At 42.1% G+C, this 21,423-nt stretch overlaps 1 protein-coding gene across 4 annotated transcripts in view; it reads right to left on the minus strand.

Annotated features, from left to right (window-relative positions):
- Positions 1-21,423, minus strand: part of ERGIC1 (endoplasmic reticulum-golgi intermediate compartment 1) — an 87,512-nt gene that overhangs the window by 55,819 nt on the left and 10,270 nt on the right. The window contains exon 1 of one of the 4 annotated variants that reach the window (XM_067566549.1): positions 18,562-18,929. The exons of 1 other annotated variant lie outside the window; for it this stretch is intronic. In XM_067566549.1, coding sequence (XP_067422650.1) covers positions 18,562-18,581 — 20 coding nt within the window. In that variant the 5' untranslated portion in view covers positions 18,582-18,929. Of the gene's footprint in view, positions 1-15,138; positions 15,157-17,964; positions 18,220-18,561; positions 18,930-21,423 lie in introns of those variants that run through there. 2 more of the 4 variants (XM_067566550.1, XM_067566551.1) reach the window with 2 other exon arrangements.

Below are 21,423 nucleotides of genomic sequence, written 5' to 3' on the forward strand. Positions count from 1 at the left end.
AGTGAATCATTCTGGTGAGTCACTACAGAGAGACATTAAATTCCTTAACCACCTACTCTCAGCAAGACCGCAGACAAAACTGAGGTTGGGGGAGAGAAGGAAGATATACATACACATCTACACATGTACTGAATTTTGGGGAGTGGAAGAGGTGTTCTGCTTTTTGTTTATAGGACCGCATTTTATATCCCACAAATCATCTCAGCAGCCAAGCAAAACTGCAACACAAACACAACCCAATTGCAGAATAGAATTCACATACCAACAAACACTACCAAGGTTATAAGTAAATGATTAAATTTGCAATGAGCCGATTCCCTTCACCCCTGCCATTTCATATGATTCAGATTTGACTTTAATGCTTAGAGTGGGTTGGGAGGGATTTTTGTTGGGGTTTTTTTTTTTTTCACTGTTAAGTGAAGTGTATTTTTCCAAAGCTGAATTGCATATTAAATATCCGTTTCCCCTATCCCATCGATTCATTTTTTGATAGACATTGTCCCCAGAGTAATCGATCTTGCATTAGCATATGTACGAAGAAAGGAAGAGGCCTAGGATATTTGGTCAGGGCCAAGGTGTTGTTCCTCCCCCACTCTCCACCCGAGGAGTGGTTGTTCATTTCGTTAGGACAAATTATGTATTTGATATCACTGAAATGAAAAAAAAATTGATTACATTGGGGCTGATATATCTATGACAGGGCAGTGAACCTGTAATAAATCAAGCCACCTGAACTAAGCAATAAAAGTCAGTGACTATGATAAGAACGTGTCTGGTGAAAGAATCATGGAGTCTCCATCTTCTGCAGTAACCAGCTCCTGGCAATAGCACTACTTTTCAGCAGGTACTTCTCACCCAGAAATGAATCCAGCCTGGATTTAGAACAACAGGGTCAGGTCACATTTAGCCTGAAATATAGGCTGCATCAGGACAAGCTTTTTACAAAACTTCACACCACAAAAAATGTTTCTTTTATTCTTCTTTTTTTACTAGTGAGTTTAAAAAGCATACATTCCTCCACAACAACTGCAACCCAAGAATTACACCATCGTGTTAATGCAGGAGTACCTGAAATAAAACAGACTGGTTAGTTTTAATTGGGTAAAGTGAAAGGAATGCAAATACATCATCAAATATAATAGATTTGTAAAGTCTTTCAGTTTTGATAAACAAAGGCGGTATTTGTAAGGATTTTTGTTTTGAAGTCTGAGTGTGTCCCTGTTAATTAGCTTAACATTAATAATCCCTAGATATCACCTACAAACCTCTGAGTGAAAATGCTTGGACAGTTTTATGCAAGAGTACCACAGTATAGAGAAAAAATTAAGATAGGGTGAACCAGCTAGATTTGTAGTTGAGCGGGTCACTAATTCCTGGGGGGATTCTAGACATTCTCAAAGCCCAAGTTATCATACAGTGAAAAAAAAATTCAAAATAATCAATAACCTTGGGATCAGTCTGTAAACACAAAAAAGGTGACATCTGCTGAATCAATTCGTGAATTTCTTTAGCAATTAACTCTTGGTCTGCAGATCATTTAACTTGCTAGTATCACAGATTTTACAGTCAAATTTGCTTTCAAAGAATATTTGAGTTAACCATTTTGTTGAGCAAATCGAACAAGAAATTCAAGTAGAGTTCAAAAACTGAGGATCTGATTGAGTTAAGGTATGAAAAGGGATAATACAAGCATTACAGTATTCTCCAGTTTAGGATATTTCAACATCAAATTCAGGCTGCCCCCACATTTTCATTAGGTGGCACATTGTTGTATCGACAAAGCAGAACGGCACTGTAGGCACTTTTATCCCACATGCATGCTGTGTTCTTGAGGCCCAATGCTGGCAGAGACCTACCCACTTATCCTGGGTAGAGAGCTATGTCTCTTCCATCACAATCCCTAGCTCTGCAATATAACTAGGCTTGGCAAATTCCATTTAAATAACTAGTGACTGGTAAATGTCGATTTCACCTGACACACTGAAATAGATGAAAAAACCACTATTTGTAACAGCTGGCAGGTGCTCCTAGCACCTGCAGGGATCCAGTGTCACTGGCCCTGTGACCACCCATGAAGCCATCTGCAGCCCTGCTCACTCACTCACCGGCTGGGAGTGAAGGGGTTATCCCCAGGAAGGGGCCATTCAGCAGCAAGGTGGCCTTCACTGCAGAAAGGGGCTCATCCTCCTTCTCATAGTCCAGGCTGGGGTTCCCTGCTTTGTTAAGCCGGGACCACAGCCTCACCCTCACCTTGCACCTGCAGGGATCTGGTGTCACCAGCCCTGTGGCCATGCAGAGAGCCCTCTGAAACACAACTGTGAAAGTTTATTTAAAGATAAAAAATCAGAAAAAAGATTAAAAATAAAAATCAATAATTAATCATCCAATTTACAAAAACCAAAAATGGAACTCTGCCAGCCTAGATATAAAACCTCCCGGTGAATAAACAGAGAAACAGGATAAAACAACTGGCAAACTTGATAGTTTGAACTGCCCGAAAAGATTTCTGGTTCAGGAACAACCTCAGCCCTCTTGAATCCTCTCTGGATAGAATAAACTATACTGACTCAAGGATAGGTTCCTGATCAGAGAGAGAGGGGATGTTGGAGGTCAGCGAGGGGGGACAGCTGCAACATACACAGAACAAGGTTGCTTCTTTTTTTAAATAAAAGAGAGACACGACTCTATGCTAGTCACGCTGAGTCTGCTTTCTGGGCAGAAGTGCTCAAACATCAGGTGGGAGTCACATAACTCACTGTAGTGAAAGATGTAATGAGGGTGGTGGAAAACCCACTTCACAATGACACATCTGCACTCAAGAGGGAAGCTGAAGAGTCATCGAGCCCACATGCTGCAAGGGCACTACTATCTGTCATGACAGAACTCTTAGACCTCTCTAGCGCTGGTTATTGGCATTTCCTACTGGGAGGCCCTTAGGGCTCAATCACAGAACCACAAAATATTGTCTCTACAGGGTTATTTCATCCCCACGCAGTGGGACAGGTACGAGAGCAAAAAGAGCATTGCATTTTCTGAGCTCACTCACGAAACATTCTCATACCACAGGACCAATTAATTATACACCTAGAAAACAAGCTGCAAACCCTGGCATGTCTGCTGTTACTGAACGTTTAGGCCACACTATCTAGGATAAAAAACAAAACAAAACCATGTTAGGAAACCTGATTTAAAAAGTTTCATCCAAGCGCAATTTTGTTGCCAGCACGGAGGGGGCACCATTTGGTTAAAGCCAGAACCCAGATGCCCTTGGCCTTTACCCGTGCTGTGGATGAACCTGTGCTATTTACAACTGTGGTCAAAAATAGTTGCCAAGCACAGCTCTGCTCCTGGGTAGGTTCACAATGCTGCAAAAGAAGATTTAATGAAACCCAACATGCATTAAGCAGATTTTGTTTTAAACAAAACCTACATTGGAGACAATCAACTTGAAATCTAGTCACTTTTTAAAAAATTATGAGTTTGTGGCCTTACAGACTTTTTGGGGGTGGGGGTGGGGGGGAGGAAGGAGAAAGGGGAGACACAGGGACAGAGATGGACCATAAAAACACACGAAAATGCAACTCTAACTGCTTGAAAGAGCCACGCAAACAGGGGATGCTATTATAAAAAGGAAAAACACAATACAACTGACAATACATAATCATTTTATCAATTGCATAAGTAAAATTAAAAAATAAAGATTTCAATCTACTTTAGTTCTAGTAACCTTAGTTCACCTATTAATACTTTTCAGACAGAAATGTAGCTTTTAGGTTGACAAATGTCACTTTAACCTAAACTGGCAGTTTCTTTCTTGCTTTCAAACCAGACAGTTTTTTTCTCTCTTTAGAAGCACTTGGGTGCATTTGGATTTGCTTTTTGACCAATTTTCATTCCAAGAAAGAAGATTCAGATCTCTAGCTCCTTCATGGAACCAAAGAAAGATGAAATGGTATACGACTGCACTAGCAGTAGTCGCTTGATTAGAACTGGGTAGTGCACCCATCTCCAATACTGGCTTTTCCCTACTGCCCCCTCAACCATTCAAATCTTTCCTGCAAGCCAGAGAGGATGTATGTGCATGTTCATGTATTCATATCCACCTTTGACAGCCAGATTAAGGGGAAAACTTCCAACACCAAGGTCCTCATTGCAAACCAAAAAAAACTGAACCAAAGCGGAGTTTTTCCACAAACTTCACGTATAAAAATAATCCAGCAAGGCTTGATGTTAACGTTTCCTTTTTAAGAAAGGTTTGAATGATAAAGATGCACCTATGCACATGCCACTGCCTGGCTGACGTGACTGGAAGCATGCTCATTTTTTACGGAGAAAGCACTCATTAAACATACTTGTCAACAATTGGGAGATGTGAGGAGGAAGAGACTAACACAGTACTACATATTTTACTTGCCATATGAATGCTGCATAACAATTACACTCATATATATTCATTTTAAGGAGACCTCATTGTTCTCGGACAGATATTTCTATTTGTCACAGTAAAGTCAAACTGTTTGAGTATCCATTGTAGCATTCTCTTCAGATGGGCTGGACTATTCTGTAACCTGGTGTTTCTCTCAGAGCAGAGGTATGTCGCTGGAGAGAGCAACAGTCAACAGGCTGCAATGGATGAGAAGGCAAGGATACATAAAACTGCAACCAATCAAATGCAGCTCTTCACCGCCTTCAATATGGAGGTGCTGCATGCAGAGACTTTGGCTTCTAACAGGCCAGAGAGCACCAACTGCTGTTTTCTCTAGTCATTCTGTGAACACCTAAACTTTGGCTTGCTTATAATTAGACTACAAAACCATCTGTACTTATTCCATGTAACAACTGCGTAAGGACAAAACTCAACAACTGCTGATGAACTCGGCCAGGAAGCTATTTCTATTCAGCTGTGATTGGAAGATACAAATCAACTCTAAAAATGAAGTGAAGAGGATGAATTTAGACTTGAAACAAGAAAAAACAGAATCTTAGGGTTTGTCGGCCTCCCCTCCGCTTGGCAACAACTTCCCCACTGCGTGGTCTCTGTCACCTTCCCCTGGCATTTCTATTTCACTGTTGTATCATGAGCAAGCTACTCAGAAAGCGGAGCTGGGGTGGTGGAGTCCATCAATCCAGATGTCATACACCCAGCCAGGACAGATAATCAGCTCTCCCAAGATCAGTGTAGTTGTTCCTATTTTTATATTTGCCATTTCACGATACAGGAGATGCATTAGCAATTCAGCAAATCAGACATCTGTGCAATACACAGGCTTTTTTTGAGGGAAGAATGAGCAACTGCAATTCTATTTTAGAAAGCATTTTTAAGAATATTTGTTAAAAGCAATTTTTGTGCAGGTGAGATGAGCTAAAATGATGGCCCTACAGTATCAAGTTTTCCATTTGTCTACAGAACAGGCTGCTCCTACACAGCCACTACAACCTCAATATTTTTCTGGAGGAAGCGCCTCTACTGCCAAGAGGTCACAGACCATGGCTCATTCAGTCTCTGCTTCTGTTCAGACATCAAGGTACCCCTGTTTGTGTGGATACTTGTCCATTTGGAATTTAGAACCTACCAACTCATTTTGAATAACTAATTATTTGACGGTTGGAGACAAGAACACAGAGAAAAAAATCAGCTATAAATGTGGGCCAGATTAAGTCCGAATGACCTGTAGGCTAAAGGCTCCATTCACAATTCCACTTCTCAGAAGGTTTTTAGCAAAGGCTGGATGTTATATGGAGGAGATTGGAGTCAGTCACGAAGTTACCTTTAGAAGTTTCCTCCTCCTCCCAAACTTCAGTGTATTTTGGGGGTGTGGGAGAGAAAGGAGGACCAGACACATCTTTTGCCACCTTCTACATTCTTCATGGAATCACAGTAACCCTGGGTTTAGAAGGGGGACTTTTGTCAGCCTAGGGGAGTTACAGCTGGGGACATTCATACTTATGGAAGAATGGGAGTGAGAGGCATGCCCTTCTTCCTAGCTCCCTATGGTATTTCTGGGACATCCAATTCCCATAGACCCTATTGTGCTATGTCTGCTAGCAGATTTACTGAACGGCATTTGTATCCCTATGGTACATCAGCTACCTGGGCAAAGCGAAAGTCATGACAGGATAGAGAAACAAAGGAAAGTCAGGGAACAAAGTATAATGGGAATTGGAAGCATGAAGGAAGCTTGAGTTAAAAGCCTACCTACCTCTGCAACAACTTGAGGTACGAGGAGAGGAATACTCACCACCATTTAAATTAAAAAGAAAAAGCCCTTCACTAAATATTCTGTGAGGTAGTTGAGCATGCAGGATAGCCAGTGGGAGGCATGTGTGTACAAACGCGTGTGCACACACACACACGCTTGCTTCCCCCTCCCTCAGTATCATCTTGGGAATATAAAAGAGCAAAGCAGATTTTCATGGCATAACTCCTGGAAGGGGGTGTGGAGAACAGGTATCTTACGTCTTACACCATTACAGCTACCTCCTCTGCCAAGACACCAAAAAAGTGAAACAAAACAAAAAACAGATGAGAAATTACAGGGTGCTAGAAAAGCTATATAAAGGGAGACATGAAAGAGGAGCAAGAACAAGGATATACACATAACCCTCTAGTGCTGCTAGGGGAGCAGATTTTACAAGAAGCAAGCCACATGATACAGAGCTGGAAAAACAAGTTTTGAAGAACCACCAACTCTTCTTTCATTTCTTTGGGTCATTGCTCTGAAACAATGACTTGGGGAGAATTCATCTTTGCTTTGTCAGTACTGGTGGGCTAACAGTCCTTGAATGCTAGACAATTAGAGCAGTCCTAACAATGCCAAAAGAATAACAGGGTTGCCACATACTCTATCACATGCGGCCATCTTGAGTGGCTAATAACCTCTTTGAAACTCATTTAGAATAGAAGATTATGCTTCTGAAGCATACAGACGCCTTCACTCAGCCTACTGCAGCTATGGATGTACAGCCTTCCCTTTTCACTTCCTTAGCAGCTTCTCACAAAAGAGGAGGATGCTATTTCCACAAATCAGGGGAGGGGCAGGGGAGTTAAAAGAGATAGCCAGGTTAAAATGTTTTTAAAAAGCAAATTTCTTACCATTATTGCTACTAAAAAATCCAATTTTTAAAAATCCAATTTTCTTTTCACCATTTAGGACAACCATCCAATCTGAGTGAAAAGAAAAAGGTAAGACAACCAGAACAGTTGTGTCCAATTCACGTTGAAATTACCATGCACAAGCACAGTGCTGTTTGAATCACAGAATTTAAAGCCAAAAGGACCCTGAGATTATCTAGTCTGACTTCCTGTATCATAGGCCACCAACATCACCCTGCACCCACACACTAAACCCAACAACCAAAATTAGACCAAAGTGTTACAGCACACAGGAAATAAGGCTATTTATATCACAGGGACAGCACAGGAGGGACAGAGATGCACCAATGCCCGAGGCCCCCGCAATGGAATGGAAATGATTTTGTGAACTATACCCAGATAATTCTGGCAGATGACCTGCACCCACACACAGCAGAGGAAGGTGAAAACCCCCCAGGATCATTACCATTCTGACCTGGGGGAAAATTCCTTCCTGACCCGACGTACTGTAGGGTCAGAGATTCTGAACATGTGAGCAAGAGCAAGCACCTGAGAGAGAGAATGTCTGATGCCACCTCAGGGCCCTCGCCCTTCCCGTCCAACATCCCATCTCTAGCTGTGGCCATCCCCTATGCTTCAGAGGAAAGAGATGTTTTAGAAATCCTTTCCTAACCCCGACAGTGGCCAGCAGAAACCCTGAAGCATGAACTGTTAGGAACAATTTAAAGAAAAACAAAGACACTTCTGAAGTTTTGATTTGGGGGAGAGGACCTGAAGGGGGAGGCAGGGGAGTTAATTTTGTTGTTTTTTGACTTCTATTGCTGCAAGCCCTACCTAAAGTCACTGTAACTCTGATTAGAGAAAAGGGTACTTTTTTCCCTAGTTTGTTTCCCTTGTGCATTTTACAACACTCAGTGTAGGGCTGGGGTTACTTTCTCCCCTCATTTAGGTCTTTCACACAGCAAATGAGGAAAAAGAAAAAAGGTTGATTTAAAAAAAAAAAAAAAAAAAAAAAAGCCACATTTCTCCAGGGGGCAGGGAGGGACGAGAGAAGAGGTTGTGTAGTATCTTTTTTTTTTTTTTTTTTTTTTGTAGTTAAATTTCAAGTTGAGGGTGTCCCTTTAAAAACAAACAAAATATTCTTGTTGTCCATGTTGTACCTGTTCTGGGGATAAATATAGGATTTCACTCTACGGAGCTGTCAGATAAGCCAGAACCTTTCAACAGTACTAAATTCACTTACAGAAAGGAAAAAGACAAATGTCTTAGCCTATTGCCTTAGGTTAAATTGCATGCCAAAGAGAAGCTATAGCTGTACAAACCACTTTTTCCATACTTTAGGGAAATAGTCATTTAAGATTTTATTTTGAGATCCTTTGTTTACAGGAAGGTCATTTGCTTCCTATCCAAAGGTAGCTACCAGCTCTTATGTATAGGGCAGAACACTTAGTACTTTTAACATAATGCTTGATAAATACTAATTATTCTTCTTGCAGTAAAGTTGGAAATGTTATTATCCCCATTTGACAGATGGGGAAACAGAAACTGAGAGGTTAAGGAACTTGTCCAGTATAACATAGGAAGTCAGTAGCAGACCCAGAAGAACTCAGGAGTTCCTGGTTCATACTATTTCATTTTGAGTTTGCTGTTTCTCTTTGTTTAGACAAAAGTTTCATATTTCATGTCTAATGGGAGAGGAGAGCGTAACAAGAGAGAGAGAGAGAGAGAGAGAGATGGTCAGGAGAGGTGTTGGGACATAAAAAAGCAGTGTGGTCCTGGGGTTAGGATGCAGGACTGGAAGTTAGCGGATCTGGATTCTATTCTATTCCCAGCACTGATTCGCTGTGTGATTTTAGTCAAGTCACTTACCTTTGCTCCTCACTTTCTCCATCTGTAGAGTGGGACTAATAATACGTACCTACCTTTGTAAAGTGCTTGGAGATCTACAGATGAAAAGTTCCATAAGTGCTAAATGTCGAAGATCAAATGTTTGTTTTTTTAAATATATGCTTTGGAAAGTCTTTACCAGGGAAACACAAGGAGTGTGTGCTGGTGTAAACCTCATGATACATACACTTTAAGAAGCCAGGGCCCTGATTTATGACAGCACTAAAACGCGTGCATTAAGCACAACTGCCATCTTGAATAGGGATGCTTTCCTGAATAGGGGCCCAAATTTTCAAAAGTGTGTAAGCTAAACTGCATGTTCCTGTAAAATCAAATTTACACATGCAAACTGGATACACACACAGTTTTTAACGTCTGGCCCTGAATATAGGAGTGAAGATGGCCAAACATACATTTAAAGCAGAATGAATAAGCTGCTTATTAAAAATACCAGCCAGTTATTAAAACACATTATGAGATTAGCACTTTCATAACAGTTGATAAGATGCAAATATCCTTAAGCAATCAACTTGTCCTTATTTACAACAGTGCATTAAATATGTATTTCAGAAGCCCAGTTTTAAAAGAATGATTTTTTTTTAGTTTCAGAATCACACAGTGAAAACAGTTTATTCCAAACTGCTTCAAGCAAGTTCCAGTAGGTTCTGGAAAATTCAGGAAGGTGGAGGGTTTAATGTAGTTTCAAATGAATTTGTTTGTTTTAAAGACAGATGGTGTTGGGACTAGCATAAGACAAGTCACGTACACAATACACACGCTCCTCCCACCTCACCACTCCTCAACAGGGCTCCTCTAATACCCTTCCCATCGTCCCTCTTTGACCTGATAGCTCTTTGCCCTTTTAGGCCTGGGGTAAAGGACAGGAATAAGTTTCTATGCCAGCCAGCTCCTCCCTCTTAATTCTGATTCCAAGACATACTGAAACAGAGGAAGTTTCTCAAACAAGGAGGAGTTCTGAGAGTAAGCTAATGAGGTTAACACTATATAGGACTGGCACATTCTGTTTTAATATAGACAGTACATTCCTTACAAGTTCAGCCTGTAGAAAAATGGACTGTAAGAGAAGAGAGGACATCAGAAACACTCTTGGCAGGAGGGTGGGTGCTTACATACTATGGTATGGTGGTACTTTGCAGTGTCATTACTTAGATAACTTGCACCCACTGTGTATCTTCATACAGAAGTTCTAGAAACATCTGTCTATAGAAAAAGATATACAAAACCAAACAAATTACTTTTAGAAAAAAGGTACATTCACCCCACTTGAACACTAGAAGAAGGTGCAAAAAGCTAAGCAAATTCTCTGTTCCTTGATTGAACTGACTTCTTTGCCAAGGACCTAATTCTCCAACCCCTGCTCCTCCCACCCGTCATAATACATATTCTGTATTATGCCTTATTTGCCAACTATATACTCTGTTGCAAGTTTGGCCATCTTAGTCTTCAAGTGCTTGTGTGGGTTGCTCTCCATCCTCCAGGAATATCAAATAAATCACTGTCATTGAAACGTGTTGACAGAACAAACTGCTTCAGAGGTTAAGCAGAATGGAAAAGAGAGGGCTGAGAGGAAGCAGTAGAACACATACAATTTCAAAGGAAATGTGTATTAGGCACAACTACATTTCAGTGGAAGTTAGGAGGGAGACAATATTTCTTGACAGAGAGAGACTTGGCTGTGGATTCGTGCCAAGGAGTATTTTTTGAGAATGAAGTGCCAAAATGAAGGATGGCAGAGCACTAGGAAGAGATTTTTTTATTTATTTTTTAAATAAAATGAGCAAACCACACTGTACTTCATCAGAGCAGAAGAAAAATGTAATGAAGAAAAAATTTCCAAGTAAGAGGACTGCTATTTGAAAGGAACCAAACCCACTGCTGGACTGAAAGCAAGAGAGAACGTAATTCTGAGTGAAGTAATTAACAAAACCAACAGGCTGGATGTCCACTTGGTCTTTTGGAGCAAAGACTAAAAATGGTTAGACTTCACTCCTGTCCTTCACTCTACAACGCCATGAAATAAAATCTGATCAAGTAAAGAAAGCATCAGAACCACAATATGAGCTGAAATATGTTGTAGCTGTTTTCTGAAGGACTAACAAAACAATGGCCCTATCCACACTAAAACTGAAAACAAGTTAAGTGTGGTACACAACTGTTGCTAGCATTGGCCTCGCATGGTTTTTCTGAACAGTGAGGGACAGTATTGTGTCTGGATAATGGGAAGTGTGGTGGATGCAAAGGGGCGAGGAAGACAGAAGAACAGTCACCTCTAAATGTGGTTTGGACAGCCATGGTTCTCAGAGAAACAATGTTCCACTCAATGAAACAAAGATTTCTCCACACCAAACATGGAAACTGCTAGAGCTCTGCTAGTTACAATTGATTATGCTCCTACAGTACAAATAAGACATTCCTTACCCCAAAGAGATGAGAACTGAGAACTTCAAATGAAAGGTGCTCTGCAATTAATATGTCCCTTTTAGGGATCGGATAACAGAGGCACAAAAAGGTGAAATTATTTGCCAAGAGGACACAAAGAGCTAGCTGAGTCAAGAATAAGTTCCAGGAGTCCAGGCACCTTGTCCCTTGTTCCAAAGACTAGATCATGCTGCTCCCAGTATACACCCAAAGCACTGAAGAGTCCCCCTACATTCCTAAAGTAAAATGGGACAATATTTTACTAAATAAATGTCATTCCTAATACACAAGATTTCAGACCACAACACACACCTTTTTCCAGTAACACAAAGATAGCACCAAATAGTCTCTACCAAATGTATATTGAGCAGCATCTCAGTAACTATCCTGTGACAAAAATCAAAGGTACAGCTAACAGTTAAGGTTTTCTTACTTGCTGCTCCCTTCCTTGACAGACCAATTACAGTTTAATTCCTGGGCAGCCTTCTATGATCTTTTCCAATTACAAAGGATTCTCTAGGTAACCAATCATCTTAATTAACATGAACAAATTCATCTTTCTAGACCATCTTCTAACTTCCTTAAAAGGCTTAGTTGGGGCCTAGTTCTGGGGTCCCATCTTAGCTACCAGAAAAGGCAAGGATTTGATAGGTATATAAGATCCCAATTTCGCTATGGTCTACCCACAAAAGCCACACCTGAGATTTATTCTACTGCACTTGCTGAGCTACAGTCACCCACTGAACACAATGGAATATTACAAGAGCTGTGGTTCAGTAACATTCCTTATCTGAGCCATTGCTTGTCTGCTATGGAGCAGCATATTACAGCAGTGTTTCCATCACAAACTTTTTACTGCATTGAGGACAGATAGGCTTAAAAAATTTTAGGTGAAACATACAGCTAAGACTTCTTACTGTGTTCAAACCCTGTGAGCTGCTTCTCAGGCACAGGCAGTGGGAGTATCCTTTGATTTCTTTTGTATCTGATTGTATTACCTCAGGATTAGCTCAGATCAGACACAGCATCTGGCTTTCAGTGAGGTTCCTGTCTCTGACCCAGTTTTTAAGAACGTTTACGAAGGTGCAAGGCACTCTATAAAATGCCAACAAGGGAGATGAGACAGTTACAACTTATAGTTTGCATGGGACCCAATCAGTACTTTCCAACCAGGCTAAAGCTTATGTCCCAATTTACACAATTTACTATCAGGCACATACCAAGGTTTGTACGTTATGATTCTAAAGCAAAAAATTAAGCCCAACACATCTCGTCAAGAAAAAGCCATAGAAGTGGAAAGTTGGCATTAATTCCTCACCCTCACAGAAACACAACCCCACTGCTATCTAGCACCAACACTTTTATGTTCTACACAAAGGGCACCCCAGAGCTCATTTAAAAAAGTAGTTTTTGCCAAAGAAACCACCACTGTGCATTAATGCAGCTAGTTAAACAACACACAGCGAGAACAAACAGAAAGATTGGTGCAGTGCAAACTACTTACAACCCTGCTATTAGCAATACAAACTCATTTGAGTCCACACAAAGCACCACTGAGACTCCAAATTAAAATTGTCAACCATATATGTACATTTCCATTAGCCATTTGATATGGATCTGGCAATAGTAACACGTCATTTAGTCAGGAGCTAAATATACAAGAGCAAAAATACGCAAATGTTCAATTTATAGAAGGGAGGATAAGGAAAAGGTGTTCACCCAACTCCCAGTAAACTAGTATTTTGAGGGTCACATCAAGATTTTGAATTGCGACCCTCATGAATCTGTCAAAGAGAACAGAGTTAGGAAGGAAAGTTTTGTTCATCTCCTTCAGAGGCTTGAGGACTGAAAACAGCTCTTTTCCTTGTGCTCACAAGTGAATGCAGAATTTCTGCATGGAATCACAGAATTCAGAAGAGAAATTTTGTAAATTTTCAAAGTAGCCAATAATCTGTCAATCTGAGGCCAGTTATTAATATTTGGGGTAGAGGTGGAGAGAAATAGGGCAATATAACACTGCCCTATAGTTCCTGCTGTAGTCTGTTTCACTAGCTTCTCAAATACTCCAGGCTGAATAATTCAAGCATCACTTTTGTCCATTAGCCATCAAAATGAGTGGGTTTAAATTAAACACACACACACGTGCTCCACTAAAAGCAACTGAGGTTGAAAGCACACCAGCTTTAATCAGAGATGGTCCTACAGGCTTAGGAAAGACAAATAAGAATTGAAGCAAACATTTGCCCAGCCCAGACCTCCCCAAGTTACGTTTTAAGATGTTGATTACAATACCCATTGCAGGGGCAGCCCCATTCCTTTTCCCCCCCCCCCCAAATGTTTATTACACTTGTGCTAGGAGCCAACTGAGAATAGGGCTCCATTGTGCTAGGCTCTGTATCAACAGAATAAGAGACAGCTCCTGACACAGAGCACTTCTAATCTAAAGCCAGGTCTACACTAGAAACTTCGGAGAGTACAGTAATTTTGGTGATACTGGCAAAAGCCCCAGGGGTAGACACAGTCATACTTGTATAAAAATGCTTTTGCCAGGACAGCTCATTTTGCTCAGGGAACTGAGACAAGCTATACAGGCAAAAACCACCTTTTTGCCAGCATAAGCTGTATCTACACTGGGAGGGTTTGCTGGCATAGCTATACAGATAAAGCCAAACCTTTTCTAGTGTAGATTAGGCCTTAAAATTTAAATCTAAATCCCCTCTAAGCCTGGCTCCTTCCCCATACCTCTGAAACCTGTACCTATTATTCCACTCATACCATCAAGCAATAAAAAAAACCAATAAAATTATTAAATGATTAAGTTCTGAATTGCTCCATGAGCTATAAATGGTGATTTACTACCCACATGCCAGAATAGCACTGCACTGGGATCCATTAGCACATAACTTTGCAATTGCCCACAGTTAGAACAAGATCTCAGTTACAGTTACTCCATATATACTCTTTATACTTGCTCTCAGGCTGAACAGCAGGAGTTTAACAGTCCTGAAAGAATTCAGAAGCCTCAGTGGCTACTACACAGCCATCTGTGACTAGCTTTGTAATAAGAATCGCCAGTCACCGGAAAAGCAGTCAGCCATAAGGACAATAAAACATGTGGCAAAGTTTCTCTCTCCACATTGTTACAGTTTCCAATGCACAGACACACCAATATTTTTGACCTGTTCATTGTGCTGAGTATAAAGAACATGTAAAATTCCAAGGTCTTTTTTCTCTCAGATGCTGCTCTTTGCTGAAGCAAGATCTGGTAAGCAGTTTGACCACATCATGCATTAGACATGTTTTTGCCCTACAATCCCCATTCAAGATGGCCCAAAGTTACAGTTTAATTTACGACTGCTTCTAACTTTCACAGAGGTTGCACGTGTAAGCACGTGTACACAGGGACATGGAGGAAACCATAGGTCCCTAAAACATCTGCAGCTCCCTACAAAACCTGTTGTTTGGCAGTTGTGGTAGAAAGGGTGGTGTGAGCCGAAGGTGTTTTGACATGACAAACAGAGATTGAAGTAGGTGGGAAAATATCTATATTCTATTTGTAGCCAAGTTTTGGCCATGAGAATAAAAAGGCAGCAAGACTGTGTGCATTACTGGGTTAAGGTGTTCTGACAAAAGGGCACGTGCTTCAGTCTTCACAATGCAGACCCGAAGTAGTATGCACCAAAGATTTCTACTTATAAAGTAAGGTCTTAACTGCTTACCTACTTCACAGACGGATTGCAGGGATCAGTCATTATGTATAAAATGCTATGAAGATGAAAAGCACTAGATAAGTCCTGAGGTATTATTAAAACCCTAATGCTCTTTGGGACAGAGTGGTTGTTCATTCATTCATTCTAAACTAATTTAGAGTGAACACATTTTAAATTTAAATGAATTTGGTGTTCTTGAAAATGAACAGCTTGACATCACAGGAGATAAAAAGTTCTATTTATCCACAAACAGATACTGCATAGGCAACAGCAAAAGCTTCCCCCACAAAGCCACCTGCCAATGTGCCTTAATCCTGACTCCTGGAAGAGTGAGAAGTGTTCAGTCTTTATAGGCTCTTCAATCTTTGGCCTCTCAGGCAATTACTACTATCTGTGACGCACCCATTTCCACTAGGAGCTGGGTTGGGACCCACCAGCCCATTTTATATGCTGGATGCTGAAAAGCTGTGAAAAGGAAACTTTTGGTCATTACTGATCTTGGAGATAAGAGGAGCTACAGCCACAGATTGTGAAGATGATTTGTAGTCTTGCTCTCATCTCTATTCTTCAATACCCACAGGGCAGCAGAAGCCAAGAACACCTTCTTACACTTTTGGCTGTCCAAAAGGGTATGCTTTTTCCTGGCAGACGGAGATCTCATTTCATTACCCATGCCTTTATCATCTCCAGTCCAGACTACAGAAATCCGCTCTATCTAGAGCTACACTATAGAGCAACATGACTAATTCCTATGGAAGAGATCTGTGTAGCTCAAAAGCTTGTCTCTAACCAACAGAAGTTGGCCTAATAAAAGATATTACCTCACCCACCTTGTCTCTCTAATATCCTGGGACCAACAGGGCTACAACACCACTGCATAGTTTTATTTTGTCAGACATGACAATTAATCTCTGTACCATAAAAATACTTGGTTCTGGGATATACCAGTTTGACAATTCTATGCTTTTCATCTTAAATGAAAGCTGAAAATAGTTTTGGGTTTTTTTTAGTTTACATTATGTAAGATGAGGCTCTACAAAAAAAATTATTTATAGCCCTTTGGATTGACAAGAAACAAAGAATGCAAAGTTTATCTGTGACTTTGAAATCTCCCAAAAATAGCTCTGAACCAATACCTCCAAATTTTGGGGCCGTTTGGATCAAACTTTATAACCCCAGGCTTATTTAATTTATTTGTCTCATCCTGCTGTGAACCATCAGCCCTTTCCTTCCTTTTTTTTTTTTTTTTTTTTTTTAAAAGGTGAGCTTGTGTTTCCACATGAGTTTTGATGCTTTGAGACCCAAGAGGAATTGCATTTATCAAGCCACACTTCCCTCACATACTATTATATAGTGACAGCAGTTGCTCCATAGATAAGGTTGCAACCCAGATCCCATTATAAGCCCTTTTTCCCCATACACCCCTACTGTCTGCAAATAGAGGCCAATGAGGTTTGAAATTGGCAGCTTATCTCTGAAGCTAAGGAATAATTTTTCTACCAAGTTTCACACAAATCAGATAGGAGGCTTTGAAGTCACTGACCCATAAAACTTCAGGAGGTGGACTCAGTGAAACTGCATTGTTTCCAGCTACACAAAGCTCCATTGTGCTCATTCCAATAGAAGCAATTACCCACTAGTGCCTGAGAACACAAAGAAAATCCCTCTGACCTGTATAAACAAAAGGCCTGATTTGGAATTGCGGTGGGCCCAGAGAAAATGATAATTTTGTTTGGGAGGGATGTTCCCAGTTTCTCCAGGCATCTCACCTCCTGAAATCAAAGGCATCCCAAAGGGGGCACAGCTAAGATTCTATAGATTTTTGGGTGGGAAATCTCACCTTAACTTTGCATTTCCCAGTTCTCCGTTTACTGTGCGTTTTTAACTGTAACCCCAACACACCTGTAAGGGGCACAGGAGGACTCTTTAACTGCACATTTTCTGCTTTTCCAGTGCAAGTTTGTGGCATTACAATCTCATGTTAAGAAAGGGCATGAGGAGCACAGGGAACTATTTTGCCACTACAACCTCAAAGTCCATGTTAACCAAGATTTTGGAGTTTGAATCTAAACATCTGTGAGGTTACATGAAGCATGGTAATCTCATTTTACAGGTCTCAGGACATATGTTTGCTAACACAAATGCAGGAGAGTGCATGCGGAAATGTCCATGCTACTTTGATTGATGAGAATTTCAATGTCAATAGCAGCACCACACACAACTTTAGTTACATGTAGCCTTATTATATTAGGCAGCCCCTAAGGAAATTTTAATACTTGGTAAGAGAATTACATTAGGGAGACCAGGTGTCTCAATTTAATAAGGACAGTCCCAATATTCAGGGCTTTTTCTTAAGTGCCTTTTTCTTAAATGCCTATTATCCTCCATCTCCGTTCTGATTTTTCACACTTGCTCTCTGGTCACCCTAGTTACACTGGGATCAAAGATCTGTCAGTGCATCTCCCTGCAAGGAGAGGAAGGGAAGGCAGAGTGCTCAACTCCACTCTTTTGTTATTGTCTGTGTCTAAAGTAATACCCCTCCACCCAGCTAGTTTAGGAATCACACATCATCATACAAAGGGTTCTACCTCTCCAGGCAGCACACCCACACGCCCTCAATACTCTGTATAAAGATGCTCAACACCCCAATGGAAAAACCTCCAACTTCCCATGCACCTTCCCTCCCAAAACCTAGTCCCTTCCCCAGGCATCCTGCCCACATCAACCTCATCAATGTGGCCTCCATGCCCTCTCCCCTGCCTGGTGGTTTGTCACTTGTGTTCTGTTTCATTTCAGCCCATGTGAGGTCAGAAGCTCTTGAGGCAGGGAGCTCACCTTGTTTTCGCAAAGCACTGGACACATTTATGGTGTTATTACATAATAAACGTGTTTTCTTGCACGAAGATCACGTCCCTGCTTGTGCTTCCTTCACCTCAGAGACCACAGCCCAGTGCTCAGTTAGGTAGGAGACACTCACACAGGTGGCAGCAGCCTGTGAACGTGCACGTTGCAGGAAGCACCCCCAGATGATGAGCCCAGGGCGAGGCTCAGGCTAGGCTTTTAGAGTGTGGCTGGTGAATGGATACGACTGGGCACTGCACCCTACAAGGGCCGAACGGCCCTGAGCAACTGGACACCCGCTCGGGGAGCAGCCGCCCCCAGATCCCGTGCCTGACTCTTTCCCCAGTCACTGCTGGAGGGAAGGAGCTGCACCGACCTCTCCCAGCCGCCCCGCTGCGTGACGCCTTCGAGAGTATCGCCGCGGACAGCGTGGGATGCCCCGGGCTCCCCCGCCCGCTCCTCTGTGCAGTAAGGGCCCCTAGTCCCCGGCCGCGCGCCGCAGAACAGAAGGCTCCGCGCGCAGGCAAGTCCCGAGTCTCTCCCCATGCCACGCGCCGCGGGGGGGGGAGGGGGCTGCTGCCCCGCACTCACCTCCTGAAATCAAAGGGCATGTTGGTGGCGGGTGCGGCGCAGCCTCCGGCCCCTCCCCCGGCCCTCAGCCTCGCTTGTGCCGGTGAGGGTCAGGAAGTGATGGGCCGCGCGAATCGCATCCCCATTGGGCGGCCGGCACCGGCCGCGGAAGCCGCTTCCGCCGCCGAGTTAAAGGGCCAGAGGGAGCCGGCTGCGGCTAGAGCAAGCGGTCGAGGCTTAGAGGAGCAAAGCGTCAGGCTCGCCTTCCCCGGTACGGCGCGGCGGCTAGCCCTCGCTCTCAGGCCGTTGCGGTAGTACTCAGGAGACCTGGCTCCTGGGAGAGGGGCTTCCCTCTCTGCCTCGGGTCCCCCCGCCCTTCTGTGCATAGGCTGTGAGCTCTTGGGGATAAGGAAAGGACTGTGTGTTTGTACAGTGCCTAGCATAGAGGCTCTGACCTTGCTCGTGGCTTTAAGCCCAAACAATACATATAATAATCACCCTCTCTGCATGCTGGGCTAGCCCAGGGGCAGTTGGGTTGCTCTGTAGCCAGAGCCTAGCCCTGTGAACTGCAGCCTGCCTCTGAGAGAGGGTGCTTCAGGAAATGATCTCTGTATCCTGCAGTAAATGGAAACTGAGAATGCAGCTGAGGCTTCAGAGGAAGGTGTATGGATCACACGCACCCTAGCCCCCAGGGCCTTTTGTTGGCTGTGGACAAACTAATCACTGCTTTGGGAAGGAGGGTGTCAAAGATCCCTCCACAGGAAAAAAAATGGTTACAGCCAAAATACCTCCTCTTACTTAAAGCAGATCAGGGGAAGAGGAAATTGGCAGAACTCTGTGCATACCAAACTCATCACACTGCATTCCTTGGTGATTCCACCACTTTCATTGGCTTCTTGAGGCTGTTGCCATCTGCCTCCTCCCCAGTGACTCACCTCTCCATTTCCCCCTTCTCTGGTGGCTTAGCAGGAAACCAAGGCCATGGCTAAAAGCAAGAGTGATTTTAGGCTGGAACAAGCAGAGAAAACTTTCTTGATCGTGAGATCCAGTTGGCTATGAAATAGGTCCCCAAGGGGAAAGGAGTGAAAACTCCTTTTCTTGGGATATTTAAAACTAGACTGGAGGAAGCCCTGGAGACTAGACTGTAGGGAACAATCCTTCAGAAGCCCCAGGGGATGAAAAAAAACAACTAATAGACCTTTTGTAATGCAGACATCTATATTATCTGACTGCATTGTACAAGCACATTAGTGGGATATTTCTCCTAAATGATCAGCAGTGAACTATTTAACATACTCAGCATTAGGTTTTTGAAATGTAACAACCCATCAAAATGAATAGGGTAATTCCCAGCTCTCATGAGGTAGAGCCGGTTAAAGAGGCTTGGCTAGAGGCTCCTATCTGCAGTGCAAAGTGCAAAACAGTGCTGATCCAGATACAGCCTAGAATACATAATGGCAAGGATGAAACAGGGTTAGCTGCTACAGTCACCTAATATTAACCATATTGTGCTGAGGACATATTTGGAGCTAAGCAAGTTACTAAGCTGGTTGCAAACTCAAAAACTATAATGTACACAGAGCTTTGGGCAGCTTAAAACAATACCTCTGTCTACATACTTAGGCATACATACAGCACAGCAACAGGTCACAGTGGGATGTTTTTCTTTGTAACAAAAAGGTCAAATTATGAAGAAACTGATGAGCCCACCACAGCAATGCCAATGCTAGAACAGCTTTCCAGCCTGATACAGCTCACTTACAGTCCTGCCAAGGAAAGGAGAACTTAATGCCCTAAGATAAGACCCTCGTCATGATATTGTTTAATTACATAAAGCTTCTAGAAAACTTGAGATAAGAACCGGAATTTGACTGCAGTCCAGCTGGGTGTGGTTGGTTAGATCATACTGTGTGAGAATGAGAACTAAAAGCAAGAGTTTATGTGGAGTGACTATAGCATAATTGGAGTTAAAATAAGTAATCTGATACTGATGACTGGATCTGAAAGTAAATATCTTTTTCACAAAGAAGCAATACATTATCTTTCTCCTGATAATAGTAATCTTAATACTATGTAGTGTTTCTCTTCAAAGTGCTTTACTACCATTAATTGAGCCTCCTAACTCCTTTGAAATAGGTAAGTAAATATCATGTCCATCTTTCAGATGAAGAAACCGAGTCAGAGAGGTGAAGTGACTCACCTAGGAGCATAGTGGTATTAGTGGGGTCTGTTTCACAACCAAGATTCACAACCTGGAGTTCCTAGCTCCTAGTTCTATGTTCACAAAAGTACAAAAAGTAACACATTCCATATTCCTGATCTCTTTCTTACAGATGAAACAGATCATTGGCAACTCTGGATTTGTAAACACTGTCTCATAGATTAAAGATTGAGAAACAATAAAATGGTTTTGTAATTAAGGTGAGATTGCCACTTCCTCCCAGATGAATTCAATACCATTCCACTCCAGCAGTAGATTTGCTTTAATGATCCACTCTGGGATGCAGGAGGATCCTGTTGGATTTCAAAATTCCCTGGGAGATAAATCCATCCCTACTTTAAAGACGGGGAAACAGACACAGACAGGGGTTCATGGCTAGAGCAAATTGCAACCAGAATGAGAACTTGGGTTTTCTAGACTCCCAAACATTGGGTTGTACCCCCTGCCTATACTGTCTCCCAGACAAACCTATTTGCCCCACAAAAATCATAGATGCTACAGAAGAAAAAACCCTATCTCCCTGCTTATTCAGGGATTTTTCCCCACAGCACATTTTCTAGCATTTTGCTCAATCTTCTAGTTTTAAAATCCCAAATTATGAGGCTTCTACTCTTTCTCTGGGGGACTGTTCCCCAGCTAAATACATTTAATTGTCAAGAAAC

The sequence above is a fragment of the Emydura macquarii genome, unplaced genomic scaffold, assembly GCF_026122565.2.
Source record: "Emydura macquarii macquarii isolate MOO-44397 ecotype Brisbane River unplaced genomic scaffold, CSIRO-AGI_Emac_v2 contig_2768, whole genome shotgun sequence".
Classification (NCBI taxonomy): Eukaryota; Metazoa; Chordata; order Testudines; family Chelidae; genus Emydura; species Emydura macquarii.